The sequence below is a fragment of the Vicugna pacos genome, chromosome 13 (genome assembly GCF_048564905.1).
Source record: "Vicugna pacos chromosome 13, VicPac4, whole genome shotgun sequence".
Classification (NCBI taxonomy): Eukaryota; Metazoa; Chordata; class Mammalia; order Artiodactyla; family Camelidae; genus Vicugna; species Vicugna pacos.
The window spans coordinates 60,443,703-60,469,700 of NC_132999.1; the positions used below are offsets into that span (position 1 = coordinate 60,443,703).

Below are 25,998 nucleotides of genomic sequence, written 5' to 3' on the forward strand. Positions count from 1 at the left end.
TAAAATAAATTACGATGCACACTCTTAGCAGAATGCCAAGCAGCAATCAAAACTGATGACAGAGATCTATATTTATGGACATGAAGTTATATCCAAGACATAGCATCAAGTGGAAAAAACAACAACCAAAAAATAAATAAATAAATAAACAGGGAAGAGAGGCAAAATCCAGGGTGATTTCCTAAATGACTTTGAGGTAGGACCCAACAGTTTCAACAGAAGCCAAAAGGCAGAGACCTCTAACCTCAGCTTCCAGATTTGTGCCCTCCCTCTGACCTAAGTCTGTCTCCCTTCCAGGTGCCTCAGTCTCTCAGTCTACAAAATGGGGATAAAAAACACCAGTGCCACTATCATCCCCTCCACTGTCCCCAGGGTGCTCTGAGGATTAATTAGCTGGTATTTGCGAAGTGTGCCGCTGTACTGAGTTATTACAGGAAATTTTCCATCAGGTTCATCAGCTCTTTAAAGTTCTTAAGCAAAACTAAAGAAGTTTTGATGAAATGCCCCAAAGACAAGCAAGCCTGGTAATGATGAAGCCAGAGAACCACGGGCAACTTTCCCCCTCCCCCGACATGAGGCGGTGAGGCAGAGTCCAGGTTTCATCAGCACTCCCCCAGGATGAGGTCAGCGCACACGGACTGCCTCTAACCCTCCAAGGAGACGATTATCACACTGTAACCAGCATCCCATGGGCTCCTTATTAGGATAATAGAAACCCTTACTGCTCTCAGAAACCGTGAGCCTAAGAGGATCACATGTGTATCAGCGCTCCCACCCCAAGTCGCCAAAGAGCTCATCCCCTAATGAGGGGTGCAGGGAGAGACGGGCATGGCTCCCCTCTGCCAAGTGTCAGCCTGTCCTGTGGAATTCTGACTGCAGCTGCCAAGCTCTGGGAATCTCTAGGGAGAAACGGAGCAGCTTCCAGGAGGCCAGGGTACAGAAAGACAAATGTTATGCCACGAAAGGGGGCAGACAGGACACCCTGCTGATCTCCATCATTCACAGAAATCCCAGCACCACCCCATGGCACAGAAGGCACCCTGCCAACGGCATGAACACCAGCAGAGGACACCTGAACGGAGAAGGCTGCCTCTGAGCCGTCCCCTTCGCCCAGCACTCTGTGGAACGCCCACCCTTTGTGAGTGCCAGCCCAAGCAGATGGAATGCTTTGTCCTGGGGAGTCTGTGCCATGCGCATTCTTCAAAGTCAATCTGCTTTCTTCCTTCCCCTAATTCCCGCACCTCTCTTTCTCCGTCTGTCTTATCTTGTCTCTCAAATCTATTCCTGTGAATCCCAGAGGGATGGAATGAAGCAAGTTCTCCTGTTATGATGCAACACCCGGCCACAGGTGAGGCCCGGACTCTTCTGAAAACCTAATGAACAGGCCACGGCGGCTCGTGCGCTTCTTGACAGCGCACAGGTGCTGATAAATATCGACCTCCAGGGTATTCCCAGTAAACACGCCGCGGCCCCGCACCCTCACGGGTGCATCGCACACACGCATGCGCACACACTCACGCCTTCCCGGCTCTGCTCTCGCACCTTGAAAACAAATTATTTAACTATTCTCTTCCCTGAGGATTAGATCTCTAATTTCAAGCACACAGCTCCTTGGCTTGTCTCACACACACAGAACATTCTGATGGGTTAAATGCTCCCGTTTAATTATCATAATGAGAGGTGCTTTTTGGGGGTTTCCTTAAACATTGTTTTTTTTCCCTCTCTTGTTTTACACTGAAAATCATTTTTAACATGTTTTTCTCCATAATTTCCCCATCCTTCCCCCAACTATGTACACAGGGAAGGATAAAGGAGGAAGGCTCTTTAGATCAACGTCTTAAAGAGTTTACCAGAGGTGAATGGATAACAATACCAAAGTTTCAAACCGTTTATTTAAAATTTCTTCTTAATTTAGTATTTAAGGTTTTTAACTTAAAAAAAGCAGAAAGAAGTGGTGAAAGCCACCAAAGAGGACTACTGCAGCGATGGTCTCGGGCAGACACGGTTAATGAGAGACGAGGCACGGCTGGTGTGAGTAGCTGGGGGAAGAGGGTCAGCGGTGCAGGTGGTTTGAAGAGGAGGCAGGAGGGTGAGTTCCAGAGAAGTCCAGCATGTGCTTTAAAGCAGCCCCAAGTCAAGCAATGAGGCTGCTTTCTGTGGAAAGTCCAGACAAAAGTCAACCAAGCAAGATGCCTACAGGGAAGAAATATGCTTTCATATATACTTTAAAAAAAAATAAAAAGTGTACAACTTATATGCTTTTCAAAACTGCAGGTCACAATTCAGGGCCAATACAAGTCAGCTTAGGCCCTGGGTGTGAGACGGGACAGAGCTGCAATGCACAGGCTGAGGAGGCAGCCCTTTGAAAGGAAGACTCTCCACCTACGATGTCTGAGAGCCTCGGGGAGCGCGGGACCAGCACCAGGGGAGAAGCCTGAAGAAGCCAAATGCTCTTCTCCACCCCTCTTACAGGCGACCAGGGAATCAGTATCATGAGGGTCACCAACTGCGCTCTAAGACCTCCCAGGAAGGCATTCCTTATACTAACTGGGTCTTTTTAACCCTCAGTCTTGTTGGAGCTTCTGACCACTAGACTCTGCCTTAGCTCCACGGCTTTTTACGCCTCTGACTCATCGATTTGTAAGAGTTAAAGTACCAAGAAGGCCATCTGCCACCAGAAAACCAAGGCACCTGCAGGGTCAGGCCATCGTCACTAGCGTGTCATACAGTGTGTGGGGAGGCCCTGGAACCTGGGGAGGTCACATCAGCAAAGCTGCCTGTCATGAATGAAAAGATCAGTGGAAATACATACAAACATGACAGAAATAGACAAACTCACGTAAGAGCAAAGAAGGAACAGGTGACGAAAGAGAGAGCTTTCTGGAGGATGCGTTTTTGGTGGCAGGTGGGAGCAGCAGCCCACGATGGTCATGGTCTGATTCAGCGGGACCCTCTTCTTGGCAGGAGAGGCAGGTTCCACCAGGAAGCAGTGACCAGGCTTCTCACTGAGAAGCCATTTCCAGATAAAATAACACTTGCTTCACAAATGCCATCTTCTCTTTCTTTCGAGAGCCTCAGATTTCAGTGAAACCACTTAACAATGTCTATGTGAAGAGAGAAAGCCTAACAGTCACCCTGTGGAAGCAACTGTGAAAGCCAGGGCACTTACACAGTGCCACAGCCTGACACGGCCCTCCAACTGCAGAACCACTGGCCACATTACAGGGGTCTACAGGGATTTCCTTCTAGGCCTCTGGCCCTCACACTGTCTCTGATTCCTGGTCCAGCACCCTTCCCACTCTCTCTAGACCAACTTCCTGGGGCAAACACATGGACAGCGGGCCCTGACTCCTCCCTCCTCTTCACCCCTTGCATCCATTCAGCCACCAATTCCTGCAGACTCTGCTTCCTCATTCTCCCTAATCCCTCATCCTCTCTCTGTCTCTGATTCCTGGTCCAGCACCCTTCCCACTCTCTCTAGACCAACTTCCTGGGGCAAACACATGGACAGTGGGCCCTGACTCCTCCCTCCTCTTCACCCCTTGCATCCATTCAGCCACCAATTCCTGCAGACTCTGCTTCCTCATTCTCCCTAATCCCTCATCCTCTCTATCTCCCGAACTGCCCTCCTCACCTGAATGCTTGCAATAAACTCCTAACTGCCCACACTGACTAAAGAGCAAGCTTTCTGAAACACAAGTAGGATCCATTACGACTCTGCAGAAAACTCTTCAATGGCTTCCCTACCGCCCACATGATAAAATCCAAACCCTTGCATTAACACACGTAAGGTCTGACTACTGCCTCCCTCTCCAACTTACCAGCCTGCTTCCTGATCCTCTGGACCACTTCTTGCTTTGGAGTCTATGTTCCCATCACATCTTGGCATGGATTAAAGTCACCACCACTCCCCAAACCCTAAAAACAACAAATCCGCTTCGGAGATTCCTATAAGGGTAATGATACGCAGACACCTTTTTCAACCGTTCCCCACTAGTCCTCCTCACCCACCACAAAACCGACCACTCCCTCTTCTAGGCCTCTAGACATACCTATTACACCTGTAGTATTTTATCACCCATCCTACACCTGTTTGAATATCATGGAATCCCTCTAGACCACTAATAGTAAATACTTAATACTAATATTAAATCTTATTTTTCTATTTTCAGTGGTTAGTACAAATGCTGGGACAAGAAAGAAATGTACATTTAATAAATGGTTAGCAGATGGACGAGTGGCTTTTTCACTATCATACTGCCTTTCTACGGGAAATAGAGAACTAGCGATGTATACAAACACATGCATAGACATGCAGACAACAGACATATGAAAAGGAGAGAAAAACTCAAAGCAAATGATTCTAAAAAGCAGGTAACTTTAAAAAACTCTTATTTCACTTGAATATGCATTATAACTTCCTGATTGTGCTTCTGTTAGACTAATATTAAAATTAGTTTGCATCCCTGATCCCACACTGGTTGGAAAGGGAGCAGAGCTACAGAGAATTCAAGGAAAACTGGTTTAAGATTAAACTTTTGTGATGAATATTCACAAGTGAATAGCTGAGAACTGTGCCTGTGTATTCTTAGTTCACCATGAAATCCTTTCAAACAACTATCTACCATTTCCTTAAAACAGAATAATTATGGTCAGGCCTTGTTAGCGTTCAGCATACACGAGACTCATTAACTGCCCTGCAACCATCTCAAAATCATCTCAAGGCCAAATCTGTGCTGCTGGGACAAGGCTTCCGAATGCACCAGACTCCAGTGTTCTGTGTGCTGACATCGAGCTGAGGGAGGTGAGCGCAGCTCTGTGGAGGTTCGACTCCTGAGAGTGGATCTTAAAGGTGAGACACAGCAGCTCAGGAGAAAGTCGATTTAATTTGTTTAACATCATAAAAAGGGACATTTCCACATGGACAGCAAGGACATGAATATCATGTGTGTATGGCAGAATTATAAACGCATTTTTGGCGAAATTCAATAAAGCTGATTCTACTGCATAAGGTCAGCAATTTACTATAAAAAATGATATGATTGCAATTTTTAATATAACCCATGAATTTGCTGCAAGATGCTGTAGAAGATTGTGTAATGTAACCATTCGACCTCTCCACCGGAGCAGAGATCGCCCTATTTACCCTTTACTGTCCTAATAAAAGCCTCTGTACAGAACAACAGAGTCAACAGCATTCACTAACAGAGCCATCCTCTTCAAGTCCAATTCTCTCTCTTCTTGAGCATAAGAATGGACTCTCGGGGCTAGAGCCTTTGTGGGAGGCAGCAAGAAAATCTCCAGAACTAAATAAAATTAAAATCAAATTCATCTTCTATTCCTGATAATAGAAAAGTATATGAAAAGGCATGGATAAAATAGATCCTTTCATTTCTAAAAATGTGATTCTTCAAGGAGACCGTCCTGGTTCACGTGAGCAGACGATGCACTGAAATTCAATGGCGTGGTGATGACAGAGACCCCTTCCTTGAATTTGGTGGGCTTCTGTAAGCTTCCACGTTCAGGTGCACATTTTTTGAGGAATTAACCTGGGTTATCATGAAAATTAAATGAACAAATGCACATGAGAATGCTTTCAAACTATAAAGCAGAATACACATGCTGGTGGTTATCGTCTGTATCGTATCATCTCAGGCTTGCTGATAAATTACAGCGACTGTATTACTGAATAGTTTCTACCATCTCATCACCAAGTTCTCGGAGGGCAAGGACCATCTGTGTCCCTAATGTACTTAGCAGAGTGCTCAGGAGACAGCAGACTAGGAGCGCTTGGTGAATAGAGCTGAACTTGGTAACTGACCATATGAAAGATTCTAGACTGGGGATATGAAACTCCAACAGAACCTTTTTTTCCAATAGCATCTCCAGATGGAAGCTGGTAGGATGTCACTCTTCTTTTCACTCACAACTACAGTCCCACCACGGGTTCCTGGATCAAATCCAGCTCCTTTCCTGCCTCGGAGTCTTAGAGCTTCTGTCCCTCTGCCGACGCTCTCGTTCTTCACCTTCTGGTTCCAGCAGCCCTCCCAAAGCAAGCCTTCCCCCGCCCTCCATGCCTGCCCAACATTCACAGCACCTTGCTTGCCTGCAGCCATTCTGCACATTTCACATTTCTGGGGGAGTCTGTCTCCACCCCAGAATGCTGTTTTATTCACCATTATATTTTCAGTCCCCAGATGAGCACAGTAAAAAATATGCGCTCAGTAAATACATGGATGGATGAGTGACTGGTAAAAATCTGTCCAAATCAGGTATTAAGGTCTTCCAAAGAACAGTGCTACTTTCTGTTATTTCTATTTTAATACTTAGTCTCCTCTTTTTCAGGACTGCCTAAAGGAGAGCCTTTGATTGAAAATAAAAAAAAGTAAGTAAATACCAGAAATGGACTCAAAAGAGGTCATCATGAAGCTCCATATTTATTCTCTTCCAATTACATTCTGTACAAATTAGCTCCGCTTGTAAGTTAAACTGATTTTTTAAACTGCCTCTTCTTCAAACTCAACCTGTGTTCTTTTGGTCAAGACCCGAAATTTTGCAATTAGAATAATTTAATTGACAATTCTGTTTGTGACTCACAAAGCAGGAGAGGGTACGGCTTTGTTCTCCAGCTTCACAGGTTTACCACTGTCGGTGGTAAGATATTTTTCTTGTTGGTTAAGAGTACAGATCCAGCTTGAAGCCAAAAACAGAGTGGAAGAGAGTCCCATTCCTATGCGCTGTAGGTTTCATTGAAAAGATGACATTTCTGTGGTTGTGATATTTAATTTATCACAAAGGGTCATGTTTTTTTTCCCCTGAAATGCCATGATGAGGTAAACTCCAACTTTATGAATGAAAGCCTTTACAATCGTTTAACAAACTGAAAATCTACACAAAATTTAAAGACCACCATATTACTAAAGACAATCTACTCAACAATCTAATTACAGAAAGATTACTTTAAAGGGCTTTAAAACTAAAAAGAATAATTAACAGTAAGAGACTAGAGCATTCCCAAGTCTTCTGTCTGATGAAAGGGGTGAGATCTGAGAAGACTAGCTCCTATCAGAATGTTTTAGAAACCAAACACAAGTCTGTTTAAAGCTGGAAGGGAAAAATTAGTGGAGTCATTCAATTCTCAGCACAATTTAAATCTAAGCTTGCGTGCGTGCGTGTGTGGAGGTGGGGAGAGAGAGAACCATCACTCTATTTACTGAGGACCTATGGTAAGTTACCTCTACTTCAAAAATGGAAAGAACATAAGCTGTTGACTGACCAACCCAGCAAGTCGACAATGAAAAGTACATTTAAAATAAAAGCACACCAACTTATGCTCCACAAACCAGATCCTCTAATACACAAGCACACAGAACAGCAGCAAATACATTTATTTTTAAAGGGCATAGGCTCAAGAATGTTACTGTAACAATGGATTAGTAAATGAATGACTACTATCCAAAGTTATTTTAGAATCCTTCTAATTATAGTTCAATCAACATAAAATATTTTTCAGGAGATGGCCTTAAGTTGTTCCTTACATTAAGTTTCAGAAGTCCCTACTTCCAACGTTTTCCAACATAGCACGTAGCCCCCTGGTGAAAACTCCCTTGCCTGCCGTTCGCAGACGAGTCTCATTAGAAGAACTTCCATCACTAAGTGAGGCCAGGAAGGAGGAACAAGTATTCTTAAAACCATCCGAAAGCCCGTGGTGATACAGAACACATCAATATTTATCTCTTGGACAAACTGGAGATATATCACTGCTGCTCTGTTAACAATTAAAGGCCCAGCTCTTCTCAAAAACAACAAAAACGGCTGACTGAAAAAGTATCCTTCCCTTATATATACACACAGTTTGCTCTGTGTTGAATGAAATACTTTAGATTTACAAATAAACCACTGCCACCTGCTTCCAGACTGCAAACACGAACTCTCTTTTGGCTGACTCTTTCTTTACTAGCTTGGTTTGGAGCAAAGTGAATTACTTCCCTCATTTTGTAGGCTGGCATCTAAATGGCTTGAAAAGTACCAAGTTAAGGCCTCAGAAAAAAGAGGTTTGTGATATAAATGTGTTTGTACCCTGTTTGGGAGCAATTACGTTGCATTCGTAAATTTCTTTTCTTCCATGGATTCCTCTGAGGTACTCAGCATCCATTCCTACCTCTTTCTAGTGTGACTTCTGGTAACAGAGCGGCTGGAATGCTAAAAGCAACACTTCCCAGAGTCCTTGGCTGCCAGAGTTCTGGACGGGAATTAGGTGACTCACAAGTTATTCAGAAAGTCAAAATGAGGTAAAGGCCTATACCCACTGCTTTTGGTGGTTACAAACATCAGCAGATTGCCAAGCAAGAGATTGGAAACACTGAGGTTTCCCATACAGTGTCCAATCTCCAGCCTCCAGCTTTACTCATGGGGGTCAAGAGGCAGTTTTGACAGAGTTAGAAGCGAAGTTTTATTCCAACATCCCATCACCTTTTCTCCGGATGTCGGGACACACTGCAGTGGTGGCAGCACTGACTCCCTTATCTCTGGAACATCCCTCAAAGGGTGTGCTCTTCGGCTCAAAAGTTCCAGTGGTAGCCTCCTGATTCCCTGTCTTCCTGGCTGGGCAGAGAGAGCAGCTGTCCCAGCAAGTTAGTCCTTCAATGTTCTGGAAGTCGTTCCTGGAGGCCTGGTCTTGTGTCCACTCCTCCGGCCCTTTCAATAAGTGAGTAAAGTCCCATCTTCTTATATTAAATCCCTCTCGACTCAGAATCCCTAGAGGTTCCTGTTGCATGAATTTTTATGATACCAACAAGTGTATCTTTTTAATATAACATTACAGTAAAATGATTATAGCCTATTAAGAATATACCTTCGAAGAGGACATATACTGTTGATTGTTGTCATCATTAATTAAGCCCTTATTTTAGTGCCAGGAACTCTGCGAAGCACTTTTCACATTATTTTCATTTAACTCTAAGAGAACCTTTTGCAGTATATACTACCATCAACCCCATTTTAGAGATAAATCACAGCACAGTGAGGTTAAGTATTTTAGCCAGGGCCACACAGTAGACAGTGGTGAAGCTGGCACTTGAACCTAGGCAGTCTATGCCCTGTTACCTCCCAAGGTGAAGTATTTTAAACCTGACCTATTATTTAGTCACTCTTAAGAAAGCCTCCAAAGCCATGTGGTTTTACTGCTGGAAACAAATTACAAATCTAACACCTGCAGCTTCCTATTCTCCAGGCTCAAAACCCTAGTACCCTCACCCACCACTGGTGAGAACACAGAACAGCACAATCACTTTTGAAAACAGTTTGGAAGTTTCTTAAAGAGTTAAACACACACCATACCATATGCTCCAGACATCCTACCCTTCAGTACTGGCTCAAGAGGAAAGGAATCATACGTCCCTACAAAGATTTATACAGAAATATTAATAGCAGCTTTTATTTAAGTAGTATTTAATATTTTTATGATTTTTTACTTTTAATAAGCAGTAAACAACTCGAATGTCCATCAACAGGTGAATGGATAAACTGCAGTATATCCAAACAATGGAATACTATTCAGCAATAAAAAGGAATGAACCACTAATACACATAACATGAATGAATCTCAAAATAATCATGCTGAGTTAAAAAAGCCAGGCCAAAAAAGGGGCACATACTCTAAGATTCCATTTACATAAAATTCAAAAAATGTAAACTAACCTACAGTGAGAGAGAGCAGAGCAGTGCTTTCCTGGGAACCAGGGTGTGGTAGGGGGTAGGGGGGTAGGGGGAAGGACTCACAAAGGGGCCTGAGGAAATATCTGGGGGGAGGTTGGTGTGTTCATTATCTTGACTGTAGTGATGGTTTCACAGGTACACATACATGTCATAAATGTTTTTAATTCTACAGGTTAGCTATGTATGGTTTACTGTATGCCATGTACATCTCAATAAAGCTGCTTAACACAGTAAAACAGCCCTGAGGGTCATCTTCAGTTCTGTCTCCTTCGCTTCACACATCCAATCTACTACTGAGTATGGCTTACTCCTTTTCTCTACAATCTCTGGGATTCTGTCCTTCCTTTCCAGCAAGTAGATGATAAGTTCAAAGAACTCTAGTTAGAAACCTTGGTCCAAGTTCTACTTCTGCCATTAATTTGCACTACTTAACCTTTCTGAGCCTCAGTTTCCACATCTGTAAAATGGAAGATTCATTAAATCATGCATCCATTCACTCAACAAATATCTATTAACCTGCCTATTACACACTAAGATTATTGTGAAGAAGAAATTAACATATATGTATTTTATAAACCATAAAATTCTCTATCTAAATATGCTGTCATTTCTATTTCCATTTCTACTGCTACCTGCCATGTCCAGATCCTCCGCATCTAACAATGGACTTGGAAGGACCTTCTTTGTAGCTGGTCTTATTATTGCCAGGACAATTCAGTTTAAATACAGGGCCCTGAGTTATGCCCTCAAATATGTTTCATGGAGTTTCAACAGGTTCAAAAAGTGCTGCCGATTGTTATTTATAATACTGAGTCCTAACTCTGCCTCCCTCACTGCCCACCTCACCCACCTCAATTCCCTTCTTTTTTGCAGATCCCACAGGCCAATCCAGCTAACTGCACATCTGTCTGCACGAGCCTCCCCACGCTAACAACTCCCTTCCTGTCCCTCTCTGACCACCGACATCCACCGCCTCCCTCAATGTCTAGGTCAAAGCTGAGCTCTGCTGAGCTAAATATTGTGGAAAGAGCGTTTTCACTAGACACTATAAGACTAAAGAGAAAATAACTATATATAAACACTGCTCATATAAACACCAGTGTACTAAAGCACGTGGGTTTTATATAAACAGGAGTGTGCTAAAGCACGTGGGTTAGCAACTCTGAAACTACATATATACAGAGTTGAACAAATAAATAAACTGTAGACTTAAGAAAAAATGACCTCCTTTTGAAACTTTCTCTGGTAAGTGTATTCTAACTCTCCTCATCCAGTCACTTAACCTCTGGTTCATCAGCCTCTGACCCCAGCTGCCAGGCCTGGGAGAATGAGACGCACTCACCGCCCCAGAGGAGCTCACGGTCCTGGTAAGGCTTATACTCCAGCCTCTTCCTCATCAGATTTTGCTGACTTCTGGAGTGTTCCTGTATCTCATGGGTAAACATGGATACGGTTGATAAGCACTCAGCATCCATTCCCACCTCCTTCTAATGAGCCTCCTGTACTGCAAAATGAGCACTTCGCTTTTCTTTCACGAACTGCCTAATGTAGTAATATTCTGCACACACTCAGCAGGTACTGAATAAAGGTGGACCACCTAACCAATGGCCTAGGACCCATAACATGTCCAACAACAACAGAAGAAAACTAAGCCATACAGAGGATCCTTGAACAACATGGGTTTGAGCCGCGTGGGTTCACAAATATGCATTTTTTCCAATAAATACTAAAGCACCGCAACCCAGTCCGAGGTTGGATGAACCCGTGGACGCGGAGCCTGGATACAGAGAGTGGACGGTGAGATCTGAGCAGCCGTGGATTGTGGTATCCCTGGCCAGTCCTTGAACAAAGCCCCGGCTTGGATACTGAGTCACAACTGTATAGTCTGCCCTCTATAGGTGTGGGTTCCACATCCACAGATTCAACTAACCATGGATTGAAAGTATTCAGGGAAAAAAATTCCAGGAAGCTCCAAAAAGCAAAACTTGAATTTGCCGAGCGCAGGCAACTACTTACACGTTATTTGCTATTATAAGTCATCTAGAGATGATTTAAAGCATGCAGGAGGATGTGCAGAGGTTACATGCAGATACTACGTCATTTTTACACGAGGGACTGGAATGTCTGTGGATTTTTATATTCTCAGAGGTCCCAGAATCAATCCCCCGTGGATTCTAAGGGACTGTACTTCATTTTGAAAACAGAGATTAACTTTCAAATTTCTGGAGTTTTTCGTTTATCTGAACATTTATTTTGAATCAAAAATTAAATTTAGAAGCTCATATCCCTTCAAAAAAATGGGGTAAAAAAGGGTTTATTTAGAAAGGAAGCATTTTTCATGTAACCAGTGACCAGAATTCTCAGAATCCAAATCTGTGCCACGTGTTAATGACAATTGTTACACTGTCATTTTTCTCTTAATAATTTCCTTTCATCTATTGTCATGTTTATATTAGAAGATGGTTTTATATTCTTTTTTGGGGGGACATAATCTGAAACCTTCATAAAAATGTACCATAGCCTACTACCATGTGGAGAATGCTGTTACGTTAGCGCAGTGTCAAACTGACACACGTCCACCAACATCTAACAAGAACATCCCCTGAGGCGTTGTTTGAAACAGCAAAAGACAGGGAACAACCTAAATGTCCACTAATTTGGGACTGACTCAAAAATTCTGATTCAGGAATATTATGCAGCCACTGAAAAGAATGAAGCAAATCTGTATGTATTAAAGTGGAATGAGTGCCAAGGTGTAATGATAAGTGTAAGGTAAACACACTACTGCCTTTAACAGGTCTTTATGTGAATACATATTAAAGTGCCTTAAATGGCTAGATTATCCTTGGAATGATACAAGAAAACTGTTAACAGCAGCATCCTCTGGGGAAGAGAATGGGATGGGGACAGCAGTGAGAGACGTGACAGGAAGACTTACTCTTCACTATCCAGCCTTCACTGGTTGAATTTTTGAAACCATGTACATATCTTACCTTTTCAAAAAAATAAAAGAAAAAACTTCTGCGACACTACTACTGTACAAGATGTCACTTTGGTTTTCTTTGTAGCAGTGCTGCAGGCACGCAAGAAGAGTCATTCTTCATCTTCAGAGAAAAATCTCAAAACAACTCGGTAAATCCAAAAGTGTTAAATCCACCTCAAGCTCCTCTGTGCCACCTTCCCCTCCTCACAGGGTGAAGTGTGGAAAACTACTCGACTCAGCTGTCCTAGGGGAGCAAGTGCTACCAGCTCCCCCTCCAAACGGGGAAGCCACAGCGTTCGGCTAATGCAGCTGCTACAGTTCTCATCCTGGATGCTGAGAAAAATCTGTGGAGTCCAAGACAAGTTTGGATAACAAGGGGAGCAGGAAAATTGATGGGGGGCACCAGTCAGTGTGATGGATAGGCTGGTCCAGAACAGCAGGTGACGGATATGCAGATGCAAGACTGGCAGGGAAGGAAGACGGTCCGTTCACAACAGATGGATGGAGATGCTCAATCATCCTTGGGAACAAGCGCGCGCGGCTGCCACGCACACCCTGTCTGCTCGGGCACCGGCAGCTCCTCACTCGCCTGCAGGGCACGGCCTCCCGCCCCCAAGGCTCCCTACACTGAATGCATCAGGGCAGGGCCAGGGGGAGTGCAAGCAGGCAGCCTTTGAGGAAGATGCCACTCGACGGCAACACGAACTCGAGGGGACCGACTCTGCTAGTCTACTTCTTCCCCCAGCTTCCAAAATCCCCCATTTTGTCTCTCACAGCAGCTCCTACCCCTGAGTAAAGCTTGCACAGCTAGGGGGACCTGTCTGCCCAGGCCTGGAGGGCTGCCCAGGACGTGAGAATTCCAGTGTTACAACCAGGACAGTCCTGGGCAAGCCAGAACCGATGGTCACCCCTACTTAGTGACCACTGTCCTCTCCTTTTTCTTTCCCTCTTCATCGTCAGTGGGAAAGTACCTACATCAACCGACAGAGTTCAGGCTCCCAATTGAGCAGAACCCCACGTGGAGAGTCCCTGCTTCCTCCAGTCACCTAAGACCAACAGAGTGGTAAGACACAAGAAGAAAATTCATCCAACCCTGGTCTTCTCTCAGAATGGGAACGTTTCTTCAAAATGTCCATGATATCTAGGGTTCAATTACTCCAGCAAATAAAGGAGTGAATCTCAATCTTAATGCCACAACCCACGTCTCTTTCACAAAGAATCAGAAGGGCCAGGCAGCCCCTCGCAGGGCCAGTGCCGCTCTTCCCAGAGCAGCCACAGGAGATTCTGTGGATGAGGAAATGGGCCACACTCAAGTGCGGGGTGGTAGCTGGCAAGATCTTCATTCCTCTTCCCCGCCCCCTCTAAGCTAGCTGCTGGACCCAAGCTCTAGAAAAAACAGCGTTATAAAAATACTCTGGCTTTACTAAGACACATTAAAGAATTAATTATAAAGCAAAGCTGAAGGAGAAAATTAATTTTAGAAACACATGAGGTTACATTTTTTTTTTCTGGAGATGGAGGAGGAAACACAGTTATTTTCGTTTTCATCCTGGGGGCACAAGCTGGGAGCTGTCCAGTCGATAACCTGGCCATCAGAACAAGGTTTGTAATTAAAAGGTCAGTGACCTGGAAAGCCAGGGCCCCACTCCCAGAGCTACTCAGTAATGACGGAGCTATTAAATTAAGACTGTTATGAAATCAATGCTAAAAAAGCTTTCATGGTAACGAGATTCCATTCAAGGACATGCAAACTACCTCATGAAATGGACGTAAATGATAAAAAAGAAAAGTAATAAAAGAGAGTTAAATTGAAATCTGTATAAGAATTCACTCCCCCTTAAAATACTCCAGTGAGAGAAGCCCTTCACCTCTACCCCACTACCAAGGTTGAGACCATCAGGTTTCTTCCTCAAGTTCATTTCCAGCAAGGAGGCACTTTTGCTACTGGGGGTTCCGCTTCCAGGAACAGACGAAAGATAAGATCTTGTTTTACCTTTCAGAATGAGAAAGCACGGTAGTGTGTTTTATTTTCCTTGCCCCCAGCCCCTGCCTGGCTATTTATTGGATGAGGGAGAATGCAGCCCTTTGCTTATGTACTTGAGAAGGGTGCTGTGAGCCAAGGGGTCAGCCAGCAGCACCCAGGCCCCACCACGCAGCATTACACAAAAAAGCGGATGATGCTCATCTTTTTTCTAGATGCCTGTTGTGCAACAGATTTTTAAAGAAAGCTAACAGACAATTCTACCTTCCTCTCAACCTCATCTACCCCCAAACCTGCTACCAACAGGCATCACTTTCAGCCACCTTATACTCAGCCTGCCAGACATGTTCGGAAGCAGCCTGCCTCCCACATTTTGTGGTTGGACAGGGTGTCAAATCAACACAAGCCTATTGACAACAACGCCCAAGCCTCTAACTTTCCTGGACGCTCTAACTTTCTGGATTGCTTCTATTGCTGTTTTTAAGTTACTCTAACCTCCTGGCTTACAGCCTGCTTACAACCCCAGATACGATGCCTGCCTGGCAAGAACTGCTTCTATATATAGACCAGTTCTATGAGGGCTTAAACCCCACACACAGTCCAATTATCTTCATGTGTGGCTGACTCTGCAGTCGATGTCATCTGCAGAACCAAGTGGTTGGAAGGAAAACACAAACATTTATTCTAATACTCTGAAGGTAAACAGCTGCTTTTCTCTTTCATCCAAAAATTCCCGATAAAAGGAAGAAATGTTGTAAACTACACAAACTGGCAGAACAAGCTTCAAAGAGAATGATGAACGATTCTAATAACTTCACGTTTCTATTAATGACTCCATATTCAGACTTTAAAGCATCCAAAAGAGATCTCAAAGAAACAAAAACAACAACAAAAAAACACAAACACAAAAGACCTTTGCAAACCAATCCTCTTCCATCCCTATCCCATTCAGTCCCCCGCCCTCCCCGGCCTCTGAAATCAGACAGCACACGTTTAACCTGTCAGTAACAGAGGCAGGACGAAGCCCCTGCTCCGGACTGCGGCTTCGCAATAAAACAAACTCAGCTGATGCGTCTAAAGTAACCCTCATTTTCTACTGAACTGACGTGCACTACAGGGACCTCAATTTCTGTATTAAATATTAAATAATATTAAAAGAAAAACAAAATTGGATTTGCCTTTTCAGGAAAGAGATGTTTATTAAAAAAAAGAAAGTCAGGATTATAATTCAAGGCAGTGCTCCACTGCAATTCCCTGAAGTGACATTTGCTAGGAAAAGCCAAGACTACAGTAGCTGTGAGCTCGCCCAAAGTCAGCGCTCCAACCCACCACAGCAACGAGTCCTATGGGGAGACACTAATGGGAGGATGCCAGAGCCTTGGTCCCTCCCCTCAAGCCACGCTCCCCACCCTCAAAGACCAGTGAGCTGACTCTCTTTCCTTCCCAACCACTGTTAGGGACAGGGTAGAGGTATGCTCCTTTACAAAAGCCCCCCACCCCAACCCATCAGAGATGGTGCCAAGCCACACTGATCGTGCACGCCTGACCCTCCGAAACAGCCGGAAATTTGAAAAGTGAAGTTTAAATCCACGGAGGGCTCTTCTTCCCCAGACGCCGATCAAACCTTGGAATTCTCTGCCCAGAAAAGGTCCTGCCAGAACTTACTCTATTGGGATTCAACTCGGAAATAGATAATTACCGACTGAAGTAGCGTTTTAGAGGATAATGGAGATGGGTGATTAAGTCCAGTGATTCCAGGTTTAAGTGCGGGGTAAACTCCAGTGGTTCTCTTTAGAAGAAGAAAGGCAGGATGCCTCTCAAGTTTCCTGCTGCTGAAAATTGAAAGACCCCACAGCACATCAGGGGTCATGAAGGAATCACACCAGCTCTGTACCAACAAACACTCATCTCCTTGAGGTCTTTGCTCACATGTCACTCTCCCCAAGGGACACCGTGTAATCACCCCGCTGACAAGTGCAACCCATTCCCACACAGCATCGGCTCCCTCCAGCCCACAGGCCAGCACCCTTCTTCTCCGTGGCACCTGCCATCCAACAACCACATGTTTTGTTTTTTCGTTTGTTGACTGTCTTCCCCCGATAGAATTTAAGCTCTGGGAGGGCAAGGATTTTGTCTGTTCTGTTCTCGGCACAGGGTAAACACTCTTAGTTGAATTAATTAACTGGCTGTTTTTTTTTTTAAGGAGCAACAAATAATAATTATACAAAACAGTTTATTCTCTGCAGTAATTATTAGCCAACTAACTCAAAAGAAGTATTATTTGGCCCAGAGTTTCTGCCTCTCTTTTTTTCTTCTCTCCCTCTCCCAGTCAGGGATTTATTAAAATTAAACAGATTAGATGGAGCTCCTGATACTCAAACTGCTCAGCACAGCCTGCAGTGGGGAAGTGCCGAGCAAACACCAGAGACATTTGTCTCTAAATTGCTCTAAATACCTTCTGCAAATGAAATTCTAACCCAGTTGCGTTTGAGAGAAAATGAGGAATAACTGGTCACTGTCAGTGAAAGAGAAGATCAGGCAGTTATAATATTGCACAATATACTGGGGCGAAGGATCTCTCGGCAACCATAGATTTTGTCTCAGGTTACCCCGGGTAATCAGCACAGCTTTTAGGCTCAGCTTTCCCCAGCTTCAATGCTTTGATGAGAGAGCTGAAATCCCCAAGCTTTTATGATTAATTACTCCCCATAGGTACACATATTTCAAGGAAAAACTCTTTTATGGCATGATGGCTGCAGAGTGGAGAAGCCAGCCAACGCGCTCCAAATTTTAATAATTTCCTACTGATGGGGGGCGTGCATGATGCCGCCAGGAAGCGCCCAGCGCCCCTCATCAACTCAGTTACAGGGACTGGCCTTGAGGCTGCCTCTAAACGGCTGCCTGTGGATGAATCGCTTGGGCTGATTCTGCCCAAACCCTGCGAGCGCAGCCCTGGGACACGGTCCCGCAGCATCGCTTCAGAGGGATATCCTGGGGCAGACCTAGGAAATACCACCAAACCATGCTGTCTTCCAGTTCAGCCACTAATTACTTAAAGCTCAAAACCCAGAATTTTGAGGCTGACGTTCCAGCTCCTAAAGGAAAAAGAGTTTTGTCTGGGGGAAAGAAACCTCACTTACCTCCCTCATGGTGTTTAAGGGCCTTTAAACAACTTCCTAGCTTTTTAGAAAATTAAACATTTGAAGAATGAAAAGTCAGATTTCTTTTTTTGTTTTGGAGCTCTTTTGTATTTCACAAAAAAAGAAAAATATCCTAAATTTCAATAAAACCAAGAGTTTCTGTCTGCTTTGGACAATATTGAATTTGTCAAGATCTATTGAATCCCTGCTTAGAGAAATATCATAAAACCAGTAATTTACCACTTCAGTCGGTAAATCAGACTGACCCCAAGCTTGACCTTAGCCTGACCTTGTTTAGTCATCTCATTTCCCTCATCCTTCATTTCTTTCTTCCTCATTCTTCACTGAAGCAGCTGACCTCCTAACCTAAAGCCAGTCGTTCTGCAGCCAGGGTCATTATCAGAAGGACAGGCTGGAAAGCAGAAGTCCTGCTTATCCAATGGGCCTCTTCTGCTGCCAAACGCTGCCTGTGCCAGGCTGTTCTGGGCTAAGTTGTTGGCCTTACACTTGGTGCTCAATTATCTGAATTGTATCCTCTCTCTGCTCCACCCTGAGGAGAGAAGTATCATTCCCACTGGGGGCGTCCCTCCCCCCAACACCAGTGGGACAGCTGTAGGAGCTCGTTCATCTGCCCAGGCCACTCTGCACCGCCACGGGGAAGCTGTACCTTTCTTCTTAAGGAATGCTCTCCTGGTTGCAAGTGGGCTCTGGCGGACCCGAGAATTCTGCAGAAACTTCACTGCTGTGGCAATCTGGCAGGGGAGATAAAACAGAGAAGAAAAGCAAACTTCAGTAGTCTGCACTTCAAGATTAAAAATCCTCCAAGTTTATCCCAGGTCCATAGAAACAATCACAAGACTGGTGAAATTTACAATCAGCTATTTCTCACATATAAAAATCTGCCTAAATAAGAGCCTACGTTGGTTCCCTACCTTCACTGGCTTCCTGTATCTGATTCTATCAAAACTAACCGCCTCAGCCTAGCTTCTAAGACCTGCAGTCATCTTCTCCTGTCCTCGCTGTTCAAGCGGATTCCTCACACTCCTCGGCAGGCAGCCCTCTCCTGGCCATGCGTACCCACATCCCTGCACGTGCCCATGCTAGGCCCTTTCTCTAGAGGGTCCCCCTTTCCTGCCTCTACCTGTGTCAACATTACACACACACAGCAGCAGTACAGCCCTTTTGTAGGCTGCTCTAATTCCTCGAAGCCTTCCCTAAACAAGCAAGCCATCTCCGATCTCCCTATTCTCTTAAATTCTTCAGTGCTTATCGTGTGTACCATACAATTGAAGACATAATTATCCTGTCTTCTAATGTGCAGGCTGCCTCCCCAACTACGCTGCAAGCATCTGAAGGAAGAGACCACGCTGCCTCTGCAGAGCCTGGCAAAGTGCTGAGCGTATACCAGCTGGGAAGGGTTATATAAGCGACAACACACACAGCCACTCGCACTGGCCCCTCTTACGCAATGGAGCTGAATTCTCAAGAGCCTTCAAAGAACCAAGTTTGGGGCTTCATGGCTGTAAGCTGAAAGACTGACAGATTATCTACCTACCTCTGGTCATGATATTATTGAATGAAATCTTCGTATCTACAAAGAAGCCAAATAGGGGATGGAGAGAAACCGTTCATGGTATTGACCCTTCACCTCACTCAGCACACAGGAAGCGTGTGTCTGCACGCCACCTGGCTGCTCTCCACCCCGGACACCGGGCCGATGCGCAGGAAATGCCAACCTGCCCCCCATAGAAAAGGGGCTGTTGTAAATGACTGGCATTATTCATCTCATCAAAACCAAAAGAATAATTTAGTCTCGAGGTAGAGGGAAAGTCAACAGGCCCTGCAGTTCACTCATAAGTTGCTGAAAGAAAAAATTTCAAGGGGCCAGATGTAAAGAAGTTTTCTAAGATCCTTCAAACTAAGGGTAGCAGTTGTAGAGACTGAAGCAGAAAGTACTGTGACTATAAATGGAATACAAGTTACAAATATTCTCTTCATATTTTATATGAATTTAATCTTGAGGCCAGACAGACTTCTCTGGTAACAAAAGATATGAGGATAAATCAGAAAGAAAAAAGCCAGGGCAATTCCCTTACGTATTTTCCCCGTGAGCCCCCTATGGGAGGCTTGCCTCAGACACTCTCCCTCAAGGATGGACTCAGGTATCTCGCACTTTCGATCTGGGCCTGTCAGCGATGAGGAGTGTTCTTTAAGACTGGTTAGAATCGGTCCAACACTGCAAACAGATTAACCACCATCACGAACTGCAGTGATAACCAACCAGTTCTGGACTAGAGAAAGACAGGTGCTCAAGATTCTAGAATCCCAAATGCACCCCCAAGCCCCTCAGCCAGATCTCCTCGGGCTGCACCAAAATCAACAAAAAGATGACAAACATCCACAAAATGGATGTGTTATAATCAAGAGAAGGGAGAGGGGAAAGAAAGAGGAGAGAAAAAGGAAAGGGAATGGGGCAAAGGAGGGGTCGGGAGGGGAGAAGGCGCGGCGATGGACAAGCATGGAGACGGAGCAGAAGGGAAGGCAGAAGAAAAAGGAAAGAGGAGATAGACGTGGGAAGGGGAAGCAGCCAAGAGGGAAGGGAAACACAAGATGGGGAGAGGCCCAGCCCCAGAAGAGGTGGACAGTCCTGCCACCACGGGCCCCACAGGGTAAAGGCCAGTCTGCATAGCTCAGGTGGCTCAGGGACAATTGTTCTTCACCTGGAGAAAAAATACACCTTCAACACACAATAACGGCACTCATGTCGGGCGGCAGGATCCACACGCCATGGTCCACGCACCAGGTGCCAGAAGAACTACAGACAAGCAGGTCTTAGGCCACAGATGCTAATAGCACAGCTCCCGCCATTCACCAGTAGAAGCGTAAACCTTTCCTTCATCCTTCCAAAATTTTCCATGACAGAGAAAGAAAGCAGAATCCCACCACTAAAACGCACAGGTTTCACCTTGCTTTTTTAATACAGTCCTTGGTATATGCATTTCTGGTCAGAGAGCAAAGTTCTGATGGGTTTAATGGTGCACTCAATGCAGTGCTTGGCGCATTCCATCAATTTTTTTTAAAAATTGCATCTCTCATTTCTTTAAATACATTAATCAGCCTAGTGTAGGCAAAACGGATCCATCGGACAATGCAATAAACATGAATTATCATCTATCCAACACGCATAATGGCTTAAAAATACATAATAGCAGGTGTAGTTTAAATGATTAGTTATTACACCTGTGGTGGGTCTGATTCAATTGGGAAAAATCATCTTTAATAGGTTAAAAGGTTTAGATCACCATGCTTTCCTTAAAGTGGCTGTAGAGAGGGAATGATGGAGTGCTCTGTCATTAGTAATTCATTTAAGAAAAACGTGGGGGATATAGCAAAGAACAGCATAAACGAGCGAATCCAATTTAAACATCAGGTAAAGTAGAAAACACCTTTTAAAAAAGCAAGATAAATGAATTTGGAAGAGAGGTGAAATTGACGTATTTATTTTAACGGGAATTTGACAAAGTCCCGGCACACTTCAAACTTGCAAAAATATGAACAATTTCTTTTGAAGTTTCCATTCACTAATTTCAAGCCATATAAAATAATACTGCCAAACACCTACATAAAGTATATTTGGGGCTTGTTTATGTTCCTCTTGATCTTTGTCTGAAAATGCAGGCGACAGGCAAATCACATATTTAACAGCACCGATATCACTACGCCAGATGCAAAAATATAAAGCATCCAAGCTAACAGCCTCAACATAATGTGCTTTATAAGAAAGATACCCAGAGAAGCAGCTACATGTAAGTGTGAACACAGGAAAACCTCTCTCCTTTCACTAATTATTTCTTCAGCTACTCTTTACTCTTCTCCTCCCTCTTCCTAAGGAACCGGCACTTCAACTGGGGGGAAGGGCCTGTCCAACCTAGAATTTTATAAGCCCTATATTCACACATAGATGGTGAAAGATTTCCCCAAACCTTTCCCCATAATGCAAAGATCTGAACACACTACGTAACTGACAGTGCACTCGGTTTGCATCTTTCATTCAACTATTGTTGGACACTTTTCATTAACTTCATGAAGTAATTCAACTGACTCTCCTCTGCAGAGGTCCAACACACAACACGCTTTTGTTGGATGAAATGATGGGGTGCCTGCAGCCTGTCCTGTATTATCGTTTGATTTTCTAATTAGGAGATGAATGTGACTATTCATGGGTTATATTTGGGCCCAACTAAATTACATAAATTCAGGCCAAATCTTCCGCCTCAATGTCAAAGATGTAAAACGGAGACAGGAACTTTATTGCACATGTTGTGGGAGTGCAGCAAAAATTCCGGTGCAAAGCACCTTTTGCCGTTGTTGAAGCCACTTGCTGTTGAGTCTGTGACAAACAGGGAATTGGCTTTCCTTTCCCCTTCTTTCACACTGAGAGAGTTCTTAACGAGTGCACTCGAATTACCAGTAGCTGGTTTCATAAAAATAAAGATGACAAACTCAGAAGAAAACAGAAGCAAAGTTTCCTAACACTCCTATTCCTGAGACCCTATGTTCTGCCTCCCTTCCCCAAAAAGCAAAATAAAACAACCCTGTCACCATCAACTGCATGATTTTAGAGAAATTTGATCATTTTCACTGTTCATCATTTGAAGCTAGAGGTAAAACCAAGGTGCAAAGAAGAGTAGCAAATTCTTGCCTTTGCAGTGGTTCCACTGGAGAGACTGCCAGCAACCCAGGGTAAAAGAGGGGACTTCAGGTTGAAAAACACCTTTGGATCCAAGATGATTGGCCAATTGAGAGAGATTTGTGTTTGAGAGACCAGGATTTGTAACTGTATAAATCAATGGAATACAGTATACTCAGGGGCCATCTACGATGACCTATGTGCTGTTAAAACGCGTTGTGTAGGGTAAGTAATCCCTGGTGAGAAGCAGCGAGGTTCTTGACAGTGCTCATGGAGGGGATGCTTCCTAGGTGCCTTCCACCCTCCTACGAAAGACCGGCACACCGTAATCTTCAGAACGTATACTGTATTTTCTGCACGAGGAGGGATGAGAGAGCAGAGCTTGCCTAACAGAGAACCTGGGGTTGGAGGGAGCCTTAGCACTTTGCACCTGACGTGTAAACCTGATGCATTGTCTCCAGTGACATTTATTTGGAATGTCACCCATTCCGGCACTCCTGTATGCTACATACGTGTCTATCTCCTAAAATGTGAGCATTCATTAGCCATTTGAAAGTATTAAAAATATTCAAAAATTAATGACACTGACAACTAAAGACAAGTCCTTTTTAACCCAGAAAGATCACAACTAGAGGGCAAGAGAAAATGACCGACACGCAGGCCCGAAGCCCCTCTCCAACGCTGCAGCGCCACACGTGCGCGGCTCGGAAGATTAAATTGCCTGTGAAAGGTTCCCAGCTCGTACTCCAAAGTAGATAGATACCCAGAATCCTGCTAACAAGCATTATACCAAAGCCAACTCGAGTTTTAACAAGGACTGACTATAAAAGCTGGGCAGTGCCGAGAATGAGAGAACCCTCTTCAAACAGAAATGCTGCGTTTTAGTAAGAAATCAGTACTCTGTCAGGAGTTCCTTGACAAATATGGTCATCGGTGGCACAAGGAAATAGTTGCAAAGCAGCTGTTAATCAGAGAAACACATCGTAGAACGCTGATGCTAGCACTCATGAAAAAATGCAACGGGCTAATTATGAAGCTATATATCTCACTAAAGAGGCCGTGTTCCTTGAGATTCCAGGCAAGGCACTCTCGGATCCAGGGGCCTAGGACAACATAATTCTGGTTCTCTGCATCCAGAATCCTCTCTAATCAGTGGCTGACAGTCCCAGCCAGGCTCTCCGCTTTCTCACTTCTAATGCGCCCTTTCTAGGTAGGGAACAGGCTGGGTCGGGCAACCACCCCGGAAGCAGGGGCATCCACAGCCACATGCCAAGATGCAGCACGAACACATCCTAAAGGTGTCAGATGCTAAACCAGAGTAAGAGAAAAATACCTATGATCATGCAAGAGAAACGGAAGGTCGGAACTACCCTTCTGAGTGTGGCAGAGCGCAAATGTGTGTGATCTGCAACTGAGGAGAGTCGCCCTTAGCCACCAAAATGAAAAGACAGGGGGGACAAAAGAAGAAGGAATAAACAGAGAACAGAGGCTGCCGCGTTTGAAATCTCCAAGGGAGAGAGGGGGTCTGGCAGAAAGCTGCTCTCAGAGTGTGAAAGGCGGCTCAGGGAAGCCGAGGGTCCAGCAGGCAGGTAAGAGGGGAAAGTTAATATGCAGAGGAAGGCTCGGTCAGCCAAAATTCAACACGATCCTCGGCAAGGACAGGGAGGAGCAAGGCTCCCCTAAACCAGACTAGTGGGGTGGGGGGAGGGGCGCCACCGACCTCTCGGAGCGAAACCACTGGAATGGCAAGAGGGAAATAACCTTGAGGTGGCCGCGCTCGGGCAGCCGCAGCGCAGAGCCAAAGTGCCCCCTAGCCGGGGCCGGCGGCCGCGCAGGCCGGAGGGGCCGCTCGGCGGACTCGCACCAGCCCCAGAGAAGTGTTTTCGCTCAGGGAAAATGTTTTGCAAGATGAAACAGAATGAAAATTAAGGTTTTAGGTAATTACTAGTTGGCATTTACATATCACGGGCTGGTTCAACACCTATTCATTTTCCTCTTTTATTTTCAATTTTTAAAAATTGCTCATTAAAAATGAACAGATGACAGTGACAGGGACTTTTTTTCGCCGTCTTTCTCCTTCTCTGAGGGTTACAAAATCAAGAGGTACTTTTCCCCCGTTTATCTACAGTTAACACACACACACCAAGGTACGTTTCATTTCATTTACATGGGGGGGGGAGCGGGGAGGAGAGGGGAAAGTCAACAAAAGCCAGGAAGTTCAAAAATAAAGACAGTGAGTTGTACTTGAGCCAGCCTCCTGCACCTGGGTGAGCAGTGAGCTCGCAAGTGCCCTGGCTCTCAGGGAGTTAAAGGAAAGAGCTTCTCTTTCAACTTGGAATTTCCTGGTTTTTGTCATTGTGTCTTTCTCATTGTTGATCTGGGGTACAACCCTGTACTAATTAAACTATGGGCCCTAATTTCCTTTGTTTTATTTTCCTCTGTCCTTTTGTTTTTCACATTAAAGAAATGAGATATCTCTGGTAGAAGTGCAGGAGAGTTGACTGATAGAACATATTTGTTAAGGTCTATTGTGTAAATCTGTATTTAGGGAATTCCAGAGCACACATTATTGACCCTAGTCTCTCTTAAAACACACTGATATATGTGGTAAAAGCCTTTATGAAAAATGGCAACGTCATATGCACAGAAACTACCCTTCCAAGTGAAATATCTCTGCATTTAAATTTTTCTTCTTGGCCCTAGTTAAAAATACCACATGAACTGCTTGTCAGAATGTCACTGTTTTGTTATTTTATTAAACTAGTTCTTCCAGAAATGTGTGTGGAAATACAAAGCATCTTAAGCCAACATGCTCTATTTAATATCAAGTGACAGTGATCTGGGGGACACAAGGGTGACTTTGGAAGAGTACTTTGGGTCCGAACTTGCAGCCCAAAGGGAGCTGGTGCCTGAGTAGCAACGCCTGAAAAGCTGAGCTGCTGATGCAGAGGGCGACCGAACTGCGAACTATGCCACAGAAAGCGTTACAGTGCACACGCTCGCCGTGCAGGAAATAAAAACCCTTGTTTCTGGGTTGAGAACATCAAAGTTCCTTTTTAGGAAAGGTTGAGAAGGAAAAGGATTTTCTTCTCCAGGGAGAAAGAAAAGCAAATTTAAATGCCTGTCCCCATGTACCCCCACCTGAATTTAGATAGCAGCCCCTCTAATTTTTGATGCAACCAACAAAGCAGTTACCCAAAGAGGAGAGAAAAAAAGGATGACATTTGCCTTTCCCTTGGCTTTGAAATCCAACTGGCAGCAAATTGTTTGAAGTCCTGTTTAGAGAAGAAACTGTAATAGCCTCCAAACTGAAAAGAGGAGGAAAATGCCATTATGCACGGATCACGGTAGCAGTGACCTCAGCAGAGAAGGCAAACGAGCTGGCTGCAAGGCGGAGGGTTGGCCGGCGTGCCAGGAACAGAAAGAAAAAGGCTTATGTGTGCCAGCGACGTGTGGCAAGCATTGGGTGCTCGGTCCCAGGAGATAC

The 25,998-nt window shown here is 44.5% G+C and overlaps 1 protein-coding gene and 1 long non-coding RNA gene across 3 annotated transcripts in view; one reads left to right on the forward strand and one right to left on the reverse strand.

Annotated features, from left to right (window-relative positions):
* Positions 1 to 25,998, reverse strand: part of PEX14 (peroxisomal biogenesis factor 14) — a 120,615-nt gene that overhangs the window by 53,617 nt on the left and 41,000 nt on the right. The window contains exon 3 of the mRNA XM_006196642.4: positions 18,489 to 18,573. Coding sequence (XP_006196704.1) covers positions 18,489 to 18,573 — 85 coding nt within the window. The remainder of the gene's footprint in view (positions 1 to 18,488; positions 18,574 to 25,998) is intronic.
* LOC140700987 (uncharacterized) lies at positions 1,197 to 10,895 on the forward strand. Of its 2 annotated transcripts, none has more exons than XR_012079759.1 (3): positions 1,197 to 1,348; positions 6,346 to 6,385; positions 10,591 to 10,895. It is a non-coding gene; the product is annotated as an uncharacterized lncRNA (long non-coding RNA). The 2 variants fall into 2 exon arrangements; XR_012079760.1 differs by lacking the exon at positions 1,197 to 1,348 and adding an exon at positions 1,822 to 1,855.